General features: G+C 41.7%; 1 protein-coding gene across 1 annotated transcript in view; it reads left to right on the top strand.

The window, feature by feature from the left end:
• The window catches only part of LOC136869821 (phenoloxidase-activating factor 2), a 114162-nt gene that overhangs the window by 78656 nt on the left and 14377 nt on the right, over window positions 1–21129 (top strand). The window contains exons 2-4 of the mRNA XM_067144878.2: window positions 5939–6074; window positions 10885–11181; window positions 14754–15022. Of these exons, the coding sequence (XP_067000979.2) occupies window positions 5944–6074; window positions 10885–11181; window positions 14754–15022 (697 nt within the window). The 5' untranslated portion in view covers window positions 5939–5943. The remainder of the gene's footprint in view (window positions 1–5938; window positions 6075–10884; window positions 11182–14753; window positions 15023–21129) is intronic.

Genomic DNA, 21129 nt, shown 5'->3' with positions numbered 1-21129 from the left:
TTTGATCAACATCTGAGTGTGTGTATGTGAAGCAGCAGGTGGGTTGTGCCTCTTTAATCAAGCAGCAATTCTTCAGCAAGGTAATGGCCGTTTAACATCTTTATTTCTGCTAGCTCAGCAGTTTAACCCGCGGGAATGTTCCGAAACTTTTACCATGTAACCTACTTTTCTAAAAATGTAATTTTCTGCCGGCTTATGTAAAAACTTCATAAAATCTGCAACTGTAATTCAGGGATAGAGAGTGATTTACCCTCTCGCGCTCCCCTTCATTTTGGTTTGAAGTGACTACGTTTTGTAACTGGTTTTCTTCCTTTCTGTAATGTCTTAAATTATTCTTATACGAGTCACCTCCGTAGTTTGGGAATAGCCCCTGTTTTATCGGCCTAGTGCCTTTTAGGTTTTAAGAATGCATATTTAGGAGTGCAAGTACACGCCTCCATTTAACTTGGTGTTCCGGGCCATTTACTTAACCTGTTCTTTTCCTGCTAAGGCCCAGTAAGTTGGGTACGAGATACCCCGTTTCATTTGTGTAAGTTGTGCCTTGATGGCAAGTAATTGTAAAGTCTGATATTGCCTTGAATGGGATTGAAAAACTGAGAGTGTGTCAGCTCTTTTCTAGTGTTGTGAGAATGCCTCTGGGAGGCTTGACATTGTAAAGTGGGAGCAAGTGCTCCATGTTATTAGGGAATTTCTGCCCTTGAACAAATTTGTGCGTTGAGCTAGGAGCTCGAAATTGTAAAACTAGGGGATTTTAGCCCAAGAGAGATAAAATTCTTAGATCCTTCTAAGTTTTGTTTTAAGATTGCTACGTCTTTGTAATTTCCCTAAAGTGAAAAGCTATCAAATTTCTATTGTTTTCTGGAAAATATAACCTTTGTTAAAATTTTAAATTAACTTTGTAGTTAGACCCATTCATTCCGGCACCTTCTTTCACCTCAGTTGTTCCGCAGATATCCCGGAACAATTAGTGTTATTATGCATGAATGGTCCGATTCGGAACACACGAAGCTTTATATATGATTTCGTTTGCGGAGGATCCAGGATGATTTCATCTCTTCACTAAAGAGCCTCTTCCTTTCTTCCGTCCACTTGGTACCTGCTCTTTTTGGTACTTCATTCTCTGGAGTAACTTCCCACTTGTCAATTTTCTTTCTATATGTAATTCGATTCAAAATTTCTTCAGGTTGAATTTGTGCTTTCTACATGTCCGCTTTTGTTTGTTGTATCCAAGGGAAATTCTTCAGTTTATCAACTTCACAAAAATTTGGTGGGATAGTCTAGTTTGTTGAAGCCTCTTAACGTGTCCATAAAACTTTAGCCTTCGTTTCCTGAGGTCTGCCGCAATATTAGATAAGTTTCTGTGAATTTTTGGGACTTGAGGCGGTACACTTCTTCGGTGTATCTTAGTCCTAACATTTTCCTCGTGAGTTTTCACTCTTCTTTTAGGATATTTTCGAGCTCGCCCTTGTTATGAAGTGTTAGTTTCCCCTGCATATAAAGCCTCAGATATGATTACAGTATTGTAATGTTTAATCAACGTTGAGAGACATACATTTTTGTTGTATATTTCTCTTGTTCTCCCATATGCTCTTCTGATTTTTGGACACGGATGTTTTGGGCTACTTTTCTTGTCCGGTTGGTTCGAGGATTTCGCCCAGGTATTTGAAGTGAGGGTCTCTGTTGATTTGTTCGTACCGAGCTCGATAGGTGCAGTCGCTTAAGTGCGGCCAGTATCCAGTAATCGGGAGATAATGGGTTCGAATCCCACTGTCGGCAGCGCTGAAGATGGTTTTCCGTTGTTTCCCATTTTCACACCAGGCAAATGCTGGGGCTGTACCTTAAGGCCACGGCCGCTTCCTTCCCATTCCGAGGCCTTCCCTATCCCATCGTCGCCATAAGACCTATCTGTGTCGGTGCGACGTAAAGCAAATAGCAAAAAAAATAGATTTGTCCGTATTTTGTATAGAGACTATGGATGTCTAGTTTTGTACAGAACAGTTTTCTGGAAGGAGATGTGAAGTTCGACCTTTCTGGCACATTCTTGGAGAATTTCAACTTGCTTTATCGCTGTGACTTCATCGCTGGACAAAAGGGCCGGGTCATCCGCGAAGGCTAAGCATGGAATTTGAAGCTTATTTTTCTTTGTCTCAATGTTTACTGGACTCCAGCTATTTTTTTTTCTTTTCCCCATTCCCTTATCGTCTTATCTAGGACTAAGTTGAAGAGGAGGAGTGATTATCTATCTCCTTGCCGGACACCAGTTTTATCAGGAATTCGTCTGAGATTTGTCTCATTAATTTCACTCTTGACTTCGTGTCATTGAGGGTCTGTTTGGTCAAGTGTAACGTTTTAGAGTCTAGTCCCTGTTCTTTCAGGATGCTGAACAGAGATTGAAGATCAATTGAATCATAAGCCTTCTTGAAATCTGCGAAGGTACAGATGATTGGGAGGTTTCTGAGGGCCCAGAATTTTAGAGCGGTTCTGTGGTTGAAGATCTGTTCAGTGCACGATCTGTGAGGGTGGAACCCAGCTTGATATTAACCAAACTTATGCTCGAGTAGTTCTTGTATTCTTTTTAACAGGCATGCAGAGAAAATTGTGTAGCCGACTTCAAGGAGGGATATTACCCTATAGCCTATAGCTGTTGGCATCAGTTTTTTCCCCTTTATTTTGAAGTGGGTGAATCAAGGCACATTTCCAGTATTCGGGGAGGTTTTGGTTTTTCCAGATTTTCTGAATGATTTCTGTATGTTCTTTGAGTGAATTTGGACCAAGATTCTTACGGAATTCTGCAACACTCCCGTCTCTTCCTGAGGTTCTGTTGTTCTTGAGTCGTACAATGTGGCTCTGAATTTCTTCTTGGTTTGGTGGGGGGTGATTCTGGGTGAGTGAAACTGGATGCTTCTTCAAGAAGTCTTTCAATGGGTTCGGGGCAATTAAGAAGTACTGAGAAGTATAATGCAAGTTTTGAGCAGTTTTCAGTATTAGTAAGCGCCAATTTTCCGCCTTGTTTCCTGAAATATAAGTTCTGTGGAATGAATCCTCGGATTTTTCTGTGAATATTCTGTAGAAACCGCTTGTGTCGTGGTTTTTCAAGTTTCCTTCAATTGAGTCCAGGTGTTTTCTTTTTTCTTGCCTGATCGTTATGGATACTTGTTTTCTGGTCTCATAAAATTCTTGTTGAGTTTTCTGGGTTTATCTGCTGTTGTATTTCTGAAATGCAAATTTTCTTATCTCTAGGGCTTGGTCGCATGTTGAGTTCCACCAGGGGTGTTTTGTATTCCTTTTTAAGGGTACCATTTCTCGTGCCTTCTGTATAATTTTGGTGTGGGATTCATCCCATGTTTTCGCTGGTTGATTTTCCCATGCTTCTTTTAGATCGGTCACATTTCTGTTGTTGGATTTTTTCGGGGTGGTATTTTCTTGGAGTAAATTTTAACTCTTGGCAGATAGTGATCAAAGTCGATGGTTGCTCCTCTTCTCACTTGCACAGCGTGTATCTCTTTCTGTAGTGGATATGAGATAGCTACATGATCACTCAGACATTCGCCAATGGATTCAATGAGGGACCTCCAGTTTTTTTGTTTCTCGGGATGTTTCCTGTGGGATGTGGACATGATTTTAAAGTTGCACTGTTTACATACTTCAATGTGTCTTGAACCATTATTGTTGATAAATTTGTGCGCCGGGTAGAGTCCGACAGTTTTCCTATGTTCCTTTTCTCGACCGATTTGTGCATTGAAATCGCCTAAAAGGATTTTGACGTCATCCTTCGGGCTCTATGAATCTGCATCCCAGAGAAACGACCAAGCAAAGCTCACAGAAGGAGGAAGTGAAGGAAACTGCCTACTTGCCTTACATTCACAACACCACAGATCGAATTGCCAAGGTCCTCCGCAAACACAATATAAAAACCGTGTTTGGCACCGCCACTAAAATTGCTCACAGTCTGAGTAAAACCAAGGACAAATTGTCCCCCTTTTACATCCTGTGGTATACGAAATTCCCTGTACGTGTGGTAAGGTATACATCGGCCAAACATGCCGGTCCATTGGTACCCGTATCAAGGAACATGAACGTAATATTCGTCTCAACCAGCCAGACAAATCGGCAATAGCTGAGCACGCTCTACCATCGGGTCATGATGTCATGTTCCAAGATACTCGAGCTCTTACCCACACTAGACACTGGGTCCAGGATTATACGGGAAGCTGTGGAAATACGTAGAAATCCTAACAATTTCAACAGGAACACCAGCTATCAATTAATACCTGGTTGCCAGCCATTAAAAATTTACGTAGGTAGTTCCCTTCCCTGCCTCCTTCACTATTGTTATTTCGTCTCGGGGTTTTTTCAAATTCGTACCTTCCTCGTCGCCAGATGTTTTATTCCAGGCTTATGTCTATATATTACACCTGACTATGTCATATGTTACGCAAAACACGTTATGCGAACCGCTTCGTCTGGTTGTGGGTTCGGTCAGCTTCCGCTTCGAACGCTGGCGTTGTGCCAACGTCCTGGGGGCCATCTGGTGGTGAATGAACGTACCATTTCCACTTCTAGTATATCGTTCAAAATTTCAAAGGGTCGTTGTTTAAGAAGCCTTTCTCGTGGTCAGTCGAGATTTCTTCTGAGGACGCAGAGCACAGTTTCCTGCGAAACGTTAAGAATTTCACCTTATTTTCTTGACACGGCATAAGCCCAAAAGTCTATACAGCATCATGTCTATAAGTACGGGCCTTGAAAGCATTAATGGCGAAATTTATAATGTCCGTTATCTATGAAGGACCCGAACATTACCGCCACAGACCTGGAGGGCCAATTCATGGTCATAACTTCACTGGAGTGCTGCTCCAACCACCTGCATGACACCACAGACTGGTGACATGGCGCATTGTCCTGTTGAAATATGACATCTCCATCAGGGTACTCTGGGGCCAGAAAGGGATGCAGATGTTCTGAAAGAATGTCCACATAACGTGCACCTGTCAGCGCTCCCTGCAGGCGGATAATGGGGCTTAAATGCAACCATGATAACGTCTCCCAGATTAGAAATGAGCCACCTCCCACCTGGACACAACCTTGTTGACACGCAGTATCCATAGCCTCATGGGGCATAGGCCACACTGTCACGCGCCCATCAGCTCTATACAACTGGAACTGGGATTCATCGGACCATACCACACGCCACCACTGTTCCATGGTCCATTGCCGATGTTCGCGGGCCAATGCACGTCGTCGAGCTCTGTGTCGAGGTGTCAGCAAAGGGACACGAGTTGATCATCGGCTGGTGAAATCTATGTTGTGCAGTTGCCTCCATAGAGTCCTGGTAGAAATGGTTTCCTGACTCCCAACATTTAACTGGACGGTTGAACGCCCAGTTCGGTTCAGCGGAGGCGACGTGATGTCCGTTCGTTAAACACTGTGGTCTTCCCGTACGGCGGTTTACGAGGTTGGTAACATTCTCTCTGCGATATTGAAGATCGACCCTCGACACTGTTGACTTCGGAAACTCGAATTCGCGTGTAATCTCCGCAATGCTATGACCGCGCGCCGTGCGCCGATGATCATCCCACCTTCAGAGTCAGTTAACTCGTGGAGTGTTGCCATCTTCGAGATAGTGGTCTCTCTGAAAGACTGCTCAGCTACGCCGCAGCTAGCCGCAGCACTCAGGGATCATAAAAGGCACATGTTCTAACGGGACACCCCTTGCCGGGACTTTTGGCCACTAGGTGTATTTGTCATTATCCTACAGTCCTAATCTAGAGAGCGGAAGATCTGGGTTCCGGTCCTATGGATGATCACGTTTCCAGGTCTTTCGTCTTATAAAACGGGACCTAATGGATTTAATGAAAATCTTGTACTTTGTCTAAATTTAGGAAATGTAACGTTGCGTTGGTTTCTGGTGAATAATAAATGACATTCCTGTACTTTCCAGTCACCATGTGGGGAGTAATACTGCTGGTGGTCATTGGGATTGCCAGCGCTCAAGATGAAGACTGCACCTGTACACCTTACTATCTGTGTAAGAAACCGGAGGAGAATGCGAGTGGAGAAGGTGTTATAGATATCAGGTGAGTTTCGATCCTCAAATACTTGCAAATGCTAGAGAGCTCTCGTCCGATGTTTAGATACCTATCAAATGTCCCCTCTGATCCTGGTCATATGACAGGTGTTGGGACAGCGACTTTCTTATATATGTATTTGTACAATTTTTCTTATTGTATTTCTTGTGGTTTTTGAATGACTGAAGTGGTTTTCGTGTGTCCTCCTCGGCTGTTCTGTTGGACGCCCTTAATGGTAGGCTGGGGAGACTGTTGGACTTATCTTGGCAACAATGGTCGATTGTAAATTTGAACTTGAACGACCATGTTTCGCTTATCGCGCCGTTAGCAATGATCACCGCGCTCTGTTGTGTTTCTGAATTTCTGAGGTATATGATGTAAACAGAGATAGTAAATTAGTATTGTCTTCCGTATATATTTTACATAATGAGCTACCATCGAGATGTTGTTTCACCAGTAAACAAACAAGTTTACTTTAAATACTGAGTTTGTATCAATTAGCATTCGGTAACAAAACGCTGTCCGACTCGTTGGCTGAATGGTCAGCGTACTGGGCTTCGGTTCAGAGGGTCTCGGGTTCGATTCCCGGCCGGGACGGAGATTTTAACCTTCATTGGTTAATTCCAACGGTTGGGGGTGGGTGTTTGTGCCGTCCCCAACATCCCTGAAACTCACACACCACACAACACTATCCTCCACCACAATAACACCCAGTTACCTACACATGGCAGATGCCGCCCACCCTCATCGGAGGGTCTGCCGTACAAGGGCTGCACTCGGCTAGAAATAACCACACGAAATTATTATTTAAAAAACGCTGTCATTTCTCCTCACATCAACAATTGATTTCAAACATAGTTATTTTGTTTGATAGTATTTAAAAATTATTAGAACTCGCATGTTAAAATCAAAACAAGTTTCCTCAATTCTCGCCCTCAATTGTCATTACTTATTTTTTAGTCCAAAAATAATAACACATGTAATATAAGGCTCAAATAGTTGTTTATTAGATAAGTAATATTACAAATATTTCAATTATTTTTCAATTTGTTGTTATGAGGTGTTCATTGAGCGGTTGGGAAAAATTCTTGAAAGAAATATTGACAAGAAATCAAAATAAGAATACAACATGTATTCCATCTAATAATTACACTGTTAGCCTAATTACATTAGTTAGCTGTTTTACGTTTTAGAAACCTATTTCAGGGTTGTTTAAATGAAAAATACTGTCTCCAACTTATGAACACAGCAGTAATGTAGTTACTGACACTTTATTTAATTTTTCAGTTTCGGATAAGGTTTTATAATTTTCATTTTTGTAAAATAATAATATATAAAGGACCCGTACTGTTGCGCTGTATTCGTTATAAATAGATCAGATAACTCGTCTTCATATGGTCCGACTCATTGGCTGAATGGTCAGCGTTGAGGCCTTCGGTTCAGAGGGATCCGGTTCGATTCCCGGTCGGGTCGGGGATTTTAATCACCTCTGATTAATTCTTCTGGCCCGGGGACTGGGTGTTTGTGTTTGTCCCAACACTTTCCTCTTCATAGTCACACAACACACTACCAACCCCCACAGAAACACGCAAAAGTGATTACATCCCTCCATATAGGGTTGGCGCCAGTAAGGGCATCCTGCCGCAAAACAGGGCCAAATCTACATGTACGACAGAGTTCGCACCCGCTACCCCACAGATGTGAGGGGAAAATCTGTAGAAAAAGAACAACTCGTCTTGATATGCCTGTTGTAGTCATATTGTTTTGCCTACCCTTTTCAGTAGCTTTATGAACATGTAATACCGACACGTAATTGATTCATTCGTGAATGTAGTTTATAACACTTCTTTCCATACAATATTCACTATGCTCGACCATTCTGGATCTGAACATTTTCAAATGATATTGCCCGAGATAGTGCAACATACAATTAAGTGGCCGTGGCTGAATAGGCTACTAGAGTAGAACGCAGCCCGAAAGGCGGTTTCGTTGCGCAGAGAGCGACAGACGTATGAGGTATGGTGATGCCAATTTGGCTACCCATAACAGCATGTATGTGTAAACATTTTTTCATCCAGTTATATCTTGAATTCCAAAGCGATGACCTATATTTTTCGTGGGTTTAAACGTTTCCTGAAAGTCCAAATTAATTTTTAACATCAAACCCCTCGAATGTGTTGAGGAAAATTTTCGAGATAATAAGGAAGGTAAATGGACGGTCCAGTTTTAATGCCGTAGGATATTCGCCGTTTCTATACATATCAAATATTGTTGTACGCAGAACATTTTTATTGAAATCATCGAGGTCACTGGCTTCTTCCTCTAACGGTTCTTCTCTGACTACCTGAATACCGCATTATTTTTATTTCCGAAGCTTGTTTTATCCTCTGTACTGTTTGCAGGCCGACACCACACGCGAGTGCTGTCTTCTTTTGAAGCGTGGCAACATAGCGTTTCTCACCTTCTCCGCCTATGAACGCCTGCTGCTGCATGCTTACAAAATACAAATACACCTTAAATATTATTTCCCTCGCTTGTCGACAGAATACTTGTCTTTTTGCTCTTCCTGGATCTACCGTGCACACGCAAATAGTTCCCTAAATTCGTTGATTATGATATTTACAAATAAAACTCGAAACATTCACTCGTGACCCGCACAAACAGGCACCTCTTACTGAAAGGATTCTATTGGCTCAGCGGAAAACACGTCATACTACAAAGCGCGCGAATGTTACTGCGCAACCCCCTTCAAACCGCCTTCCGGGCTGCGTTCTACTCTAGTGCGGGTAGGTAGGCACCCACTTTTTCAAGAATTTTCCCCTGTGTTTTAGTAATGGCCATACATAAGGGTAGTAGACTTGATATCTTCCCGTCTGAGCGTAGTCGATGTTTTCTCCTAGGAGCAAGTACGTTATTACGAACATTCTGCCATATGTTGAGTACAATTATTTAGAAACTGGGGAAGATCAGAGAATCAAAGAGTATCTAGCAGAGAATAGTATTCTTCCATCAAGATCGGCGGAAGTGTATACTCTCTGGTTTGAGAGGTAGTGATCAACCGTGCCTGCATGTAATCACATTAATAAGGATAAAAATCACGCAGACACGCACACAATATACATATACAGTATATCTCAGAATATTAATGAAAGTGTCCATCTTTTAGCAGTCCGGTAAGTACAGAATGTATTGCGGGATAGGGCAATCCTTCTTCTGCAATTACTAGAGTGGTCATTTAGTGACTGGATTTTAGGATTACTCAAAGTTGAATGATGTTTCGCCGGCAGGTGATTCCGGAGAGAATAAAAAAATAACGAAGCAAATCGGTCCAGTAGAACGGCCAGAAAGATTGGACAAAGCTGTTTTAACAATAATTTTTAATATATATAAAATATATAATATGAGGATGAAGTGTGGTGACATCAAAAGAGCTACAAAATTCAAGTACCTAGGAGAGACTTTGACTCCAAACATGAATGAGAAAGCAGCAATTCAAGAACGTGCAAGAAAGATGGAAACTGCATTTAGATTATGTCAGAACACCTACAAATCTAAGTCACTCTCCTAACAGGCCAAATTCAAGCACTGCAGCACGATAGTCAAACCTGAATTTTTATACGCAGCTGAGACATTTGCCACGGAAGGGACTCGCAGATTTGGAAAACAAAGAAAGGAGGTTCCTTAGAAAGATTCTTGGACCAAGAAAGTCATCAGACAAGTTTACGTTTCGCATGAGACCAAACCAAGAACTATACCAACAATTTGAAAATATCACCACCACAATGAAAAAGAGGAGATTGACGTTCTACGGACATATTAAAAGGATGGGATCAGAGAGACTCGCCAACAGGATCCTCACCTTCCAGGAGAACAGGAAGACACAAGTCCCATGGGTAAAAGTAGTCCTAGAAAAAATGTGTTAGCACGGCAGAAGATATAACAAACAGAAAAATCTTCGGGCAAAGAGTTGCTGAGGTGAAGGACCTAGCTTATGAGAAAACGAGAAAGAATAGAGTATTCTCGGCAGAAGAACGAGCAAGAGCAAGCCAACGGATGAAGGAATACTGGCGAAAGAGGAAGGAGAAAGAACTTGAAAAAGCAATGGAAGACGCGTAATCGCAGCCCATAGATGGCTGAAACGAAAATAATAATAATAATAATAATAATAATAATAATAATAATAATAATAATAATAATAATAATAATAAATATTTATTTAATTTAATGTATTTATTATTATTATTATTATTATTATTATTATTATTATTATTATTATCATCATCATTATTTAGAGCTGTCCACCACGGTGAACAAATTCCTGAAACTCAAATTATGCTAATATAAATTTACAGCATTTTAGCGCATATTAAAGCATAAAATTACAAAACAAAGTATGTCAGAGTTTTACAATTTTTTTTTTACCGTACTGAAAAAGATTTTCCATAACGCAAAATACACAATATGAAGTATTTTATTTCTCAATAGTACACCCTCTACGCACAAACATTTCTGAAGGACTATTTCAGCCAGATATCCTTCCTTTGTTTGAAATGTGATTTTACTAAAAGGCACCTTTCATTAAAGAAAATGAGTGATGTTAGTCATAAAATAATGGCAACATTAACCAAGGCTGTACGGAACGACTTTTATAAGCCTTTTATCCCTTTTAAGTATTGTGTGTCAAATTGTTGTCCTTCGAGTTGTATTCTTCACCAACAAAAAAATATTGTGACTGAATTTTATTTCTGCATGTTCTGTGTGAAAAATCATGAGCACAAAGTGGTATAGTGAATGTTCCTACCAACTGCCCAATCTCTAGAGTGCAAGGCCCGTGCGAGAGCTACCTAGACACCTGCTGCCCGAGGTCGATCATTGGTACGCCTACGACGCCAAGGCCCGCATTTAAATCCTCTGGTTGCGGCCACAGAAATACTAATGGGTTTGAGTTCCGCATCACTGGCGCCCTGGACAACGAGGCTCAGTTTGCAGAATTCCCGTGGATGGTGGCATTGCTGAAGGAAGAAACTCTGGAGGGGAGCACGAAGATCACGTACCAGTGCGGAGGTGCTCTTATCCATCCTCGGATGGTGCTGACTGCAGCACACTGTGTCAACAAGTAAGTCCTATCAAAACATATATATATAATCAGGAATGCCATTTGATAAACAGTAGCTTAGATCTGTAGACTAAATATGTTGTTATTGTTGTTATATTCTTTCTCCGATGGGGTTTTCTAGGGACCAAGTGACAATTTCAGTGCTTCGTCCTTTGTTGCTCCTTCTTCTTCCTCCTATATTCCTTCATTGCTCAGTAAGTCTCGTTTTCCCCTCCTCGGATCATTTTGATCTTGTTTTCTTCCCGTCCCGACCTTGCAATCCTTCCATTTTTAACACTTTATTTTTAAAAATTTCTCTTGCTAGTTCTCTCTCTCTCTCTCTCTCTCTCTCTCTCTCTCTCTCTCTCTCTCTCTCTCTCTCTCATATTTTCGACAGAACCTTATCCTGGTCTGAACATACGTCAAATGTAATCCGAAAACTTGTGTCATCCATGTATATTTTGAAACGTAACGTGTCATGTACACCATCTTTCATGTGAAAACTACTTGTTCAAAGTCTCATATTCCCAATAATTGACTATGATTCAGTCGTATACAACGACTTATCTGAAACATTGAACATAAAATTACAGAGGGTACAAAACGCATGTGTTCGTTACGTGACAAATGCCAGGCGTGATGAACACATAACACCCTATTATATACAGCTGCAATGGTTGAAACTCCATGAACGACGGGAAATCTCAGGAGCTGTTCCTACGCACAAAATTCTCGAACTGAAGACACCATCCTACCTTTATAATCCATTTAAACCTATGGAGTCGGTACATAACAGGGATAATAGGTTTACAAAAACTACCCTTCAAGTTCCCTTTCATCGTACCACTAAATTTAACAACTCCTTTGTTTGCACTGCATCACGTATCTTTAACGTCTTTAATCTTCACCGTTTCGCAAATAACCCTAACTGTACACTACTAAAGCAGTTCTTAACATCTATCTCTCTGGAGGAGTACGCAAGAGGCTGAGATCAGTCATTCTTGTGTATAATAATCAGAAATATCTATATTTCGAAGAAAATTGTTTCTCTGATTTAACTTTATATTCTTTAGATCCATGTAGTCTAAAATAAGAAATGGGCTTAATGACTTACTCTCTTAATTATTATACAATGTATGTTTTAATTTTACTGGATTTGGTATCTGTATTTTCTTTTTAAGTTTGTTTAGTTTAATATTTTAATATTATAAAAATGTAGTTAGTGTGCTCATAAACCTGTATTGTATTATACGAAGACGCTAAATAAAGGGGCTTTTTCAGCGTCAGTGGCCAGTAAATCATCAATAAATTCAAATTCAATTCAATTCTCTCCCCTCTCCCCTCTCTCTCTCTCTCTCTCTCTCTCTCTCTCTCTCTCTCTCTCTCTCTGCTTCTCTTACATTGCTTCTTTCAAAATATTTCTTGACTTCAAGAATCTAGGTTGTTGTTGACTTCTTGTTCCAAAAGTATTTGAAGATCTGTTTGATTAACCTCTTGTCATCCATTCTCTATAAATATCCAGAAAATATCAATCACCTCTTCCGCATTGTATCTGTTCCGTTTTCTATCTTCTAATGTATTTCTTCATTACTTCTTCATTTCCAGAGCTCTGTAGTTCTTATCGGACAGAGTAATTTCCGTATAACTTTTCTTTCCAGTACTTCTAATTTATTCAGCCATTAATTCAGTACATACCGAGCTCGATAGCTGCAGTCGCTTAATTGCGGCCAGTATCCAGTATTCGGGAGATAGTAGGTTCGAACCCCACTGTCGGCAGCCCTGAAGATGGTTTTCCGTGGTTTCCCATTTTCACACCAGGCAAATGCTGGGGTTGTACCTTAATTAAGGCCACGGCCGCTTCCTTCCCAGTCCTAGCCCTTTCCTGTCCCATCGTCGCCATAAGACCTATCTATGTCGGTGCGACGTAAAGCCAATAGCAAAAAAAAAAAATTCAGTACAAGACATTCACTCGCGTATAGGCATTGCGGTTCGACTACTGTGTTGTGGTGTTATATTTTGAGGATTTTAGATAAACACTTTTTGTTGTAGATATTATTATTATTATTATTATTATTATTATTATTATTATTATTATTATTATTATTATTATTATTATTATCGAGCTCGATGGCTGCAGACGCTTTAGAGCGGCCAGTATCCAATATTTGGAAGACAGTGGAGATAGTGAGTTCGAACACCACTGTCGGCAGACCTGAAGGAGGTTTTCCGCGGTTTCCCATTTGCGCACCAGCTAAATGCTAGGTCTGTACCTTAATTAAGGCCACAGCCGATTCTTTCCCAATCCTAGCTCTTTCCTGATCCATCGTCGCGATAAGACCTATCTGTGTTGGTGCGACGTAAAGCAATTTCTAAAAAAAATATTATCATATGCTATTGTTTGATACATCAAACCATTGACTGATTTGATATGTTCTCCATACCTCTCTACGCTGTGCTAACATGTCCATTTCTGCATAGCTACTACTGTACATCCCACAATCACTATAATCTGTTTGTCATATCCTTGCCTTGGGCTTCCCTTTTCACTCCTACTTGCTAAAGTTTCTTTTTAAAACCAGCTACACTAACTTAATGGTTGCGAAAATTGTACCTTCTCCCTCCCCCTTCTCCTTTAGTCTATATCTCTTGGCTTCTTCTTCCTCTGCTTCTTATTCTGTGAATCTGTTTTTGAGACAGGCATCAACTGGACAGCCTCCATGATTCTCTGTCCTGAGCATCTTGCTACAGTTGTTCATACCTTCTCCCTTGTTTGACATCTGTTAGCATTCCAAACCTTCTTCTTCCTATTCCTTTTCCATCTATTTTTCCCTCCATGACCCTCTGTTGAAGACAATTTCTACGTAGTATGTGACCCAACCGGGATATTTTCCTCTTCCTTATCGTTTTCATCAGGTGTCTCTTCTCTCATACTTTTCTTAGCACTTCATCATTTCTCACTTTATCTGTCCACTTCACTTTTTCCATTTTTCTCCACAACCACATTTCAAAACTTTCCAAATACTTTGTTTCTTTCCTTCTTAATGTCCATGTTTCGGCTCTATACGACACTACACTCCACACAAAACACTTTGCGAACCTCTTTCTTAAATCAATAGGGATTGCCTTAGATGTCAAAAGCCCTCTCAACTTTCCTAAGGCTTATCTTGGCTTATCTTCCCTGTATTGTGTGGTGTTTCCCTCACATGGTTCTCCTAAGGTTAGGGGTACTAATATTTTCAGTAGCGTAGCCAGGATCCACCAATGGGGGGAGGGAAGGGGGTGCTTGTAGTTACAACAGATAGAAAAACATAATGAAGGTGCATGAATGACTTGTCTTTATAAAGACTCTGATAGAAGTGAATTACAGGTCTGTTGATTCTATAATTATGTCTATGAATGTTTATTTAGTTTATTGTTTACTGTCAGTTACTGTTTATTTTATTTTTGTTAAAACTCCATGGGGGAGGGAGTTTCACACCAGGGGTACGCCCCTGAATATTTTATTTAAAGTTCTCCGATTAGGCTTAATCATTAAGGGCAGGTAGGCATGAAATTAGATCACGTAAAATTACAACGATATGGTAATGTTGCAGCTTGTCACCGACTGTCCTGTGGGCCCAGGCTGGCGAGTGGGACACGCAAACCAAGAGTGAGCCACTCCCAACTCAGGAAAAGAGAGTTGGTAAGGTCATCGTACATAGAGACTTCGCGCCAGACTCTCTCTACAACGACGTCGCCCTCTTGTTACTGGAGAGCCCTTTCACACTGGATGGCAACGTCGACGTGGTGTGTCTCCCACCAAAAGAACAGGTGTTTGATGGATCGCGTTGCTTCGCCACTGGCTGGGGCAAGGATGTCTTTGGTTCGTAGTCGCATGACAGTCATATAAAGTGTGTCACAGAAGGTATGGTCAATATTTCGGGATATAACAGGAATGATCATTTGAAGCAAAAGGCTTCATATGGACATATGCCCTATTCCGAATTGTTTCCGAGATAGAACATTTAATGTACATTTGTTTTGAGGCTAGTGACGCGCACGTAATGGGTCTCTCCCACCCAACCTCTTAGACATTTCATTCTGCCCCTACCTACCTCGTTGCTTTCAATCTGTTTGCTGGGGATGTCTTTCTGCCATTACACTAGCCCGTTGAATGCGCGGTTGTGCATGGTGTGTTGTGAGTGAAGTAGTGCGAGGGATTGAGAGAGTATCAGAAGCATCGTTTAACTGTGTTAGTACACGCGCTGGCTAAAATGCCACACATCTACACTAATGAAGAATATGCAGACATGGTGTGTGTTTACGGCTTCTGCGATGATAGTGCTCCTGCTGCTGTCGAGAAATACCGTCGGCGCTTTCCGACACGTCGAATTCCTGATCGTAGAGTGTTTACCAGAGTTTTCAGCACATTGCGTGAAACAGGTGTTCTTCCTAGTTCCCATTTTTCTTCTGAACGTGTAGTTGAACAACCTGTGCAGGAAAAGCAACACATTGTTCTAATATTGTGCAGCGTAGTCCTACTACCAGCACACGGCGACTTTCTGCACGTATCAATGTCCCACGAACACGTGTATGGGGAACATTTACATGAGAACTTGTACCCATTTCAAAACGTCACAGAGGTTGGGTGGGTAAGACACATACCAGCGCGCCGCTAGCCTAAAAACAAATGTACATAAACTGTGTTATATTTCAGAAACCATTCGGCATAGGGCATATGACCATGCGAAGGTTTTTGCTTCAAATGATTCTTCCTGTCATATCCCAGAAACCGGGCGAGTTTGCCATGCGGTTAGGGGAACGCAGCTGTGAGCTTGCATCCGGGAGATAGTGGATTTGAATCCCACTGTCAGCAGCCCTGAAGATGGTTTTCCGTGGTTTCCCATTTTCACACCAGGCAAATGTTGGGGCTGTACCTTAATTAAGGCCACGGCCGCTTCCTTCCCACTCCTAGGCCTTTCTTATCCCATCGTCGCCATAAGACCTATCTGTGTCGGTGTGACGTACAGCAAAATTGCATATCCCAGAATATTGACCATTCCTCCTGGGACACCCTGTAGATACTTCTACCAACAGTATTCATAAGAAAGAAAGTGTCGGGTCTTCCTTCTCCTTGTAACGACCCAAGTGAGAGGTACACTCTCATGATCTCTGAACTGTCTATATAATTTCTGTACTTTCTTGTGTCCTTCAGTCTCCAGCTGCCACATTGTCTCAGCATCATCATCATCATCATCATCATCATCATCATCATCATTGACCGAGTGAGTTGGCCGCGCTGTTAGAGCCGCGTATCTGAGAGTTTGAATTCCTGAGATTGTTGGTTCCAATCCCATCGTCGGCCACCCTAAATATGTTTTTTCACGGCTTCCGCGTATCACTCCATACAAATGCTGGTTCCATGCCTCAATTAAAGCCATGGCTGCTATCTTCCCAAACCCAACCGTTTGGTCACCGACATTAAACCAAACAAAAACAATTCGTTGACGTCTCGTTAGCATGGGTCTCGATAAGGTGGTGTCGGTTTTCGGACTATGTGCAGTCTTATAACGTCCTGTTGAGTTTGTCGCAAGAAACAGCATTCATAGTGTCGAGCCACCTTAATTTATGTCATCCTTTTTGCCTCTAACATTCTGAGCTGCTTTCAGAACCAGGCGATGTTCGTAAGACGTGCCCTTACCAACCAAGAGTCAATTTCAGTTTTGAGTACGGTAATCAATTTGGAACAACAATACCCAGAAGTAGTGTAAATATGAGTATTAGAGGGTATTTCTCGGAAAGCCATTAAGTATTTGCTTGTTCTCATTTCAGTAATCAAAGTGTCGTTCAGTTGTACAAATAGACTTTACATACGATTTATTGCATCAAAGCTCTCAAGAATTTAGGGAAACATTTTATTACGTCAGTGTATTCAACGGCCGCCAACTTGAAACAGACGGATCATAAATAAGAAGGTAAAGAGGAGGAAGAAGAAGAAGAAGAAGAAGAAGAAGAAGAAGAAAGTAGAATAAGAAGAATAATAAGAAGGAAAAAGTCTATTTAAATAAACTAGACTCTTGTCTTCCCTTGCAGGTTTGCGATTCATGTCTCTCCAACCGCAACTCACTCGTTACTCGCCTATTCCACCGAACTACCTAACTGTGAGATAGCGGCCCCGGTCTAGAAAGCCAAGAATAACGGCAGAAACGATTCGTCGTGCTGACCACATGATACCTTCTAATCTGCAGGCCTTCTAACTGTACAGCGCTCGCTTGTTAGGCCATAGCACGTCGGAGCTGTTGTGCCACGCGGTTTGCTTTTTAATTACCTCTGACCCATACATTTCAGGTTTAGAACCATCCATCACCAAAACAAGGTAACGTGCATCTGGAGGTACTCGGTGTATTGATAGACCTAAAGATGTGTAGCCTATGTAGAGAAATATGTGCTGTGACTAATCGCAACCAGTGGCAGAAAAAATACCAAAACCAAACCAAACCCCATAGCTCAACAGCCCCGAAGGGCTTTCGTTACCAAGCGACCGCTTTTCAGCCCGAAGGCCTGCACATTATGAGGTGTCGTGTGGACAGCATGACGAATCCTCTCGGCCGCTTTTCTTGGCTTCCTAGACCGGCATCATCATCTCGCCATCATACAGCTCTTTAATATCGTAATCACGTGGGCTGAGTGGACATCGAACCGGCCCTCAGGTCCTGGAAAAGATCCCTCACCTGGCCGGGAGTCGAACCCGGGGCCTCCGGGTAAGGGGCAGGCACGCTGCCCCTATATAAGGGACTGGTCGCCAAAAAAAACTATTTAATTTAATTCGTACGAGTTTAGTTACCTTCTAATTCTTTCGGGATGTAATTTTAACGTATTAATGTACCTAAACAAATTATATTCAGGAAAATGAAAACCTACGACCTGTTTTCCAGTCTTTGACCGGGTCAGGGATGAAATGAATGAAGCACATATAGGCTATTATTACGATGGGGTCGCCACTCCCAAAGTGATTTATGAATGACTGATAGATGTTATGAAATGATAAGGGAGAGTGTTGCTGGAATCAATGATGACAGGGAAAACCGGAGTACCCGGAGAAAAACCTGTCCCGCCTCCGCTTTGTCCAGCAAAAATCTCGCATGGAGTGACCAGGATTTGAACCACGGTATCCAGCAGTGAGAGGCCTACGCGCTGCCTTCTGAGCCACGGAGGCTACTATTATATTCAGAAAACAGCAGTAAAATCATGGCCATATTTGCCCCATTTTCAATTATACCACACCACTTTCTTTAGCGTAAGGTACTGTATATGGGCAAACAGATCACTTTTATTGACATTTGTTTACAAAATGTAGATCGAGTAGTATTTATGTAACAAGGCGGGCCCTGTATGATGGCATGAACTTCAAGGGAGAAATCACTCGTATTATTTTAATTTTATTAGGTTCCTGAAAATTATTAAGGCTGCCACAAGCACAAAGCACAACAAAGACACAAAATATAGTTATACAATTGCTGACAAAAGATTGGCAAATGGTGGCATATAGGTGATTCCGTAAAATCGTGACAGATCCCTTATCTGCCGAGATTACAATATAGTTTACGGGATTATTAGGGATGCCTAGTATTTTGCAGTTCTTTACAAAAAGGCTCGAAATCGTTCCACGAGCACTCACCATCAGTCTAATCACCTCAATACGTTCAAAGTTGTACTTTTTTATAGTAGGGCACGGTAGGTTCGTCGATACCCTTCTTCTCGTGTCAACCTTCTGTGGTTGGTTTGAATTCAGTTCGAGCCTCACGGTTGGATCCAGTGTGTAGCCAGTTCTTGAGTAGGCTTTAAAGGTTATGATGTCTTTTAGCCACGTGCTCCTTTGTATAGCTATTCCAGAAACTTCCTCACGAGTGGTATATCCTCATATTTCTTGAGAAACGTTCCAATGTCAGAAGAATCGAACTTCTGTCCTACGAAGGAAATGCCACGAACCTACTACGCTGGCGTAGCAGGGGGAGAGGTATACTCACATGTGGCGCGTCCGAGGTGCCAGATAGGGGGTCCCAACTGGCTTGCCGGCGGACTTGGGCGAAATAAAATAGCTCTCGCGGACGAAAGACACATCCCCCTGTGGGTGAGGGACGTGGGCGAAGAACGCATCCACGGTATCCCCTGCCTGTCGTAAGAGGCGACAAGAGGGGCGACCAAGGGTGATTGAATTAGAACCATGAGACTACTTGTAATTAGTACTACCACGCCGGAAACACCATGGGTCGCTTTTACTTGCGCGTAGCACTGTTACGTACATAATAGGTTTGTGATTAGTAGCGACAGTGTGTAAATCAGGGTGAGTTTTACTATCTATGATTATCACTCTGTGAGCTACACCATGGGTCTGCCCTGCGTATGATTAGCACCCACTATGTGAGGAACACCGCGGGATAGTAGGATTCTTTATGATTAGTACACCTATGTGAGGAACACCATAGGTTTGCGTTGCCTGTAAATGGCGCCGCAATGTGAGAAACACCATAGGTCTGTGTCATGTGCGTATTAAGTTACCTGTGAGTAGTACCATACTGGATGGAATACCGCGAGTCTACGCTACTTTTGATTAGTACCGCAGCATGACAAATACCATGGTTCGACTTTCCTGCCGATAAGTACTATTATGAGGGGCCTTTGACCTAGATGTTGGACCCCTTTAGACGAAAAGCATCATCGATTCAGGATTGTGCTTTAGAAGAAATACCTTGGTCAGCAATACTATTGTGTTATGCTAGTTTCTGGGAATGTGGGGCATTATGGGTCGGATCCACCGATTGTTTTTAATTCATATCCATCCATCATGTTTTGAATTCTAATCAGTGGATGATTTTGGACTTTTAAATTATCATTACATTTCGTCTCATTTAGTACTATTAGGGGCCGATGACCTGGATGTTAGGCCCTTTAAACAACAAGCATCATCATCATCGACGCGAAGGAAATGATCGCACTTGGTGCTGTCTTCATTTTCAAACAGAAATGGGCGGTTTTAATCGAATGGCGGAACGATTCCTTCAAAACAAAACGAAGTGGCGGGCTACTTCTATAGGTTTCCCACACTGTTTGGCTGCCAGTTGTATGAAAGTGGCTTTCCTAAGAACGATATATTTGGAAAACGTTGGTGGAAGGTGTAAACATCATAAAACTGTATTTCTGAGACGCCAATGCTCTTCTAGAGAGCTATCATTTGCTGCCCAAATGAATCTGTGTTCAGACGATCATGTAGTAGTTTCAAAAGGTATTAAAAGTCGGAACAGCGTTTTCACCAAAGCGAGCGTCCTGTTACAGAACTCCATTCAAACTAACATGCTCTAGACAAAGAACTTACAGCACACGAAGCTTTATGTTTGTTTATTGAAGCGAACATTACAAGAGACAAGTACAACGAAATTAGGGGAAATGATCAATCGAGATTTCCGTCGCACAAGAAACATCAGTTGACCAAGAAAGTGTTACCCCGAAGAGGAACCAGTTATCATCACTTAACTGTCAGAGTATAACTACGACCTCTGCTGGAGTGCTCGCACAAAAGTATATTTTATTGAATGAAGTACTGGAAAATAAGAGGAAATTGTACTTGACTGGTAAATGGCGATTCGACGGATCTTCTCAGTGTGAACATTAGCAGAGTTTTACGAGCCCTGAAGCAATGCAAATATATTCATTGTGTCCTTAAGGTCTTTGCGATCAACTGTATAACAAGATAGAACGAATGAAGAAATTGTAGTCTGGTAAAATACAAGATGCTCATCGACGATATTTTACAGACCTGTTGGATTCCAATATGCCTATGAGACTGTCGATCCTACCAAACACTTATGATGGCAACTACAACAAGTTTCTTTCAGGATCCAGAAACGACCGCAGCCATGACTAGAGTTCGCGTTGAAATAACCAGAAAAAAAAATGTTCTCACTAAACAATCGCCAGTAAACACACAATAGA

The sequence above is a fragment of the Anabrus simplex genome, chromosome 1, assembly GCF_040414725.1.
Source record: "Anabrus simplex isolate iqAnaSimp1 chromosome 1, ASM4041472v1, whole genome shotgun sequence".
Taxonomy (NCBI): Eukaryota; Metazoa; Arthropoda; class Insecta; order Orthoptera; family Tettigoniidae; genus Anabrus; species Anabrus simplex.
Note: the sequence above shows the minus strand (reverse complement) of the source record. Positions and strands in the feature narration are given on the sequence as shown.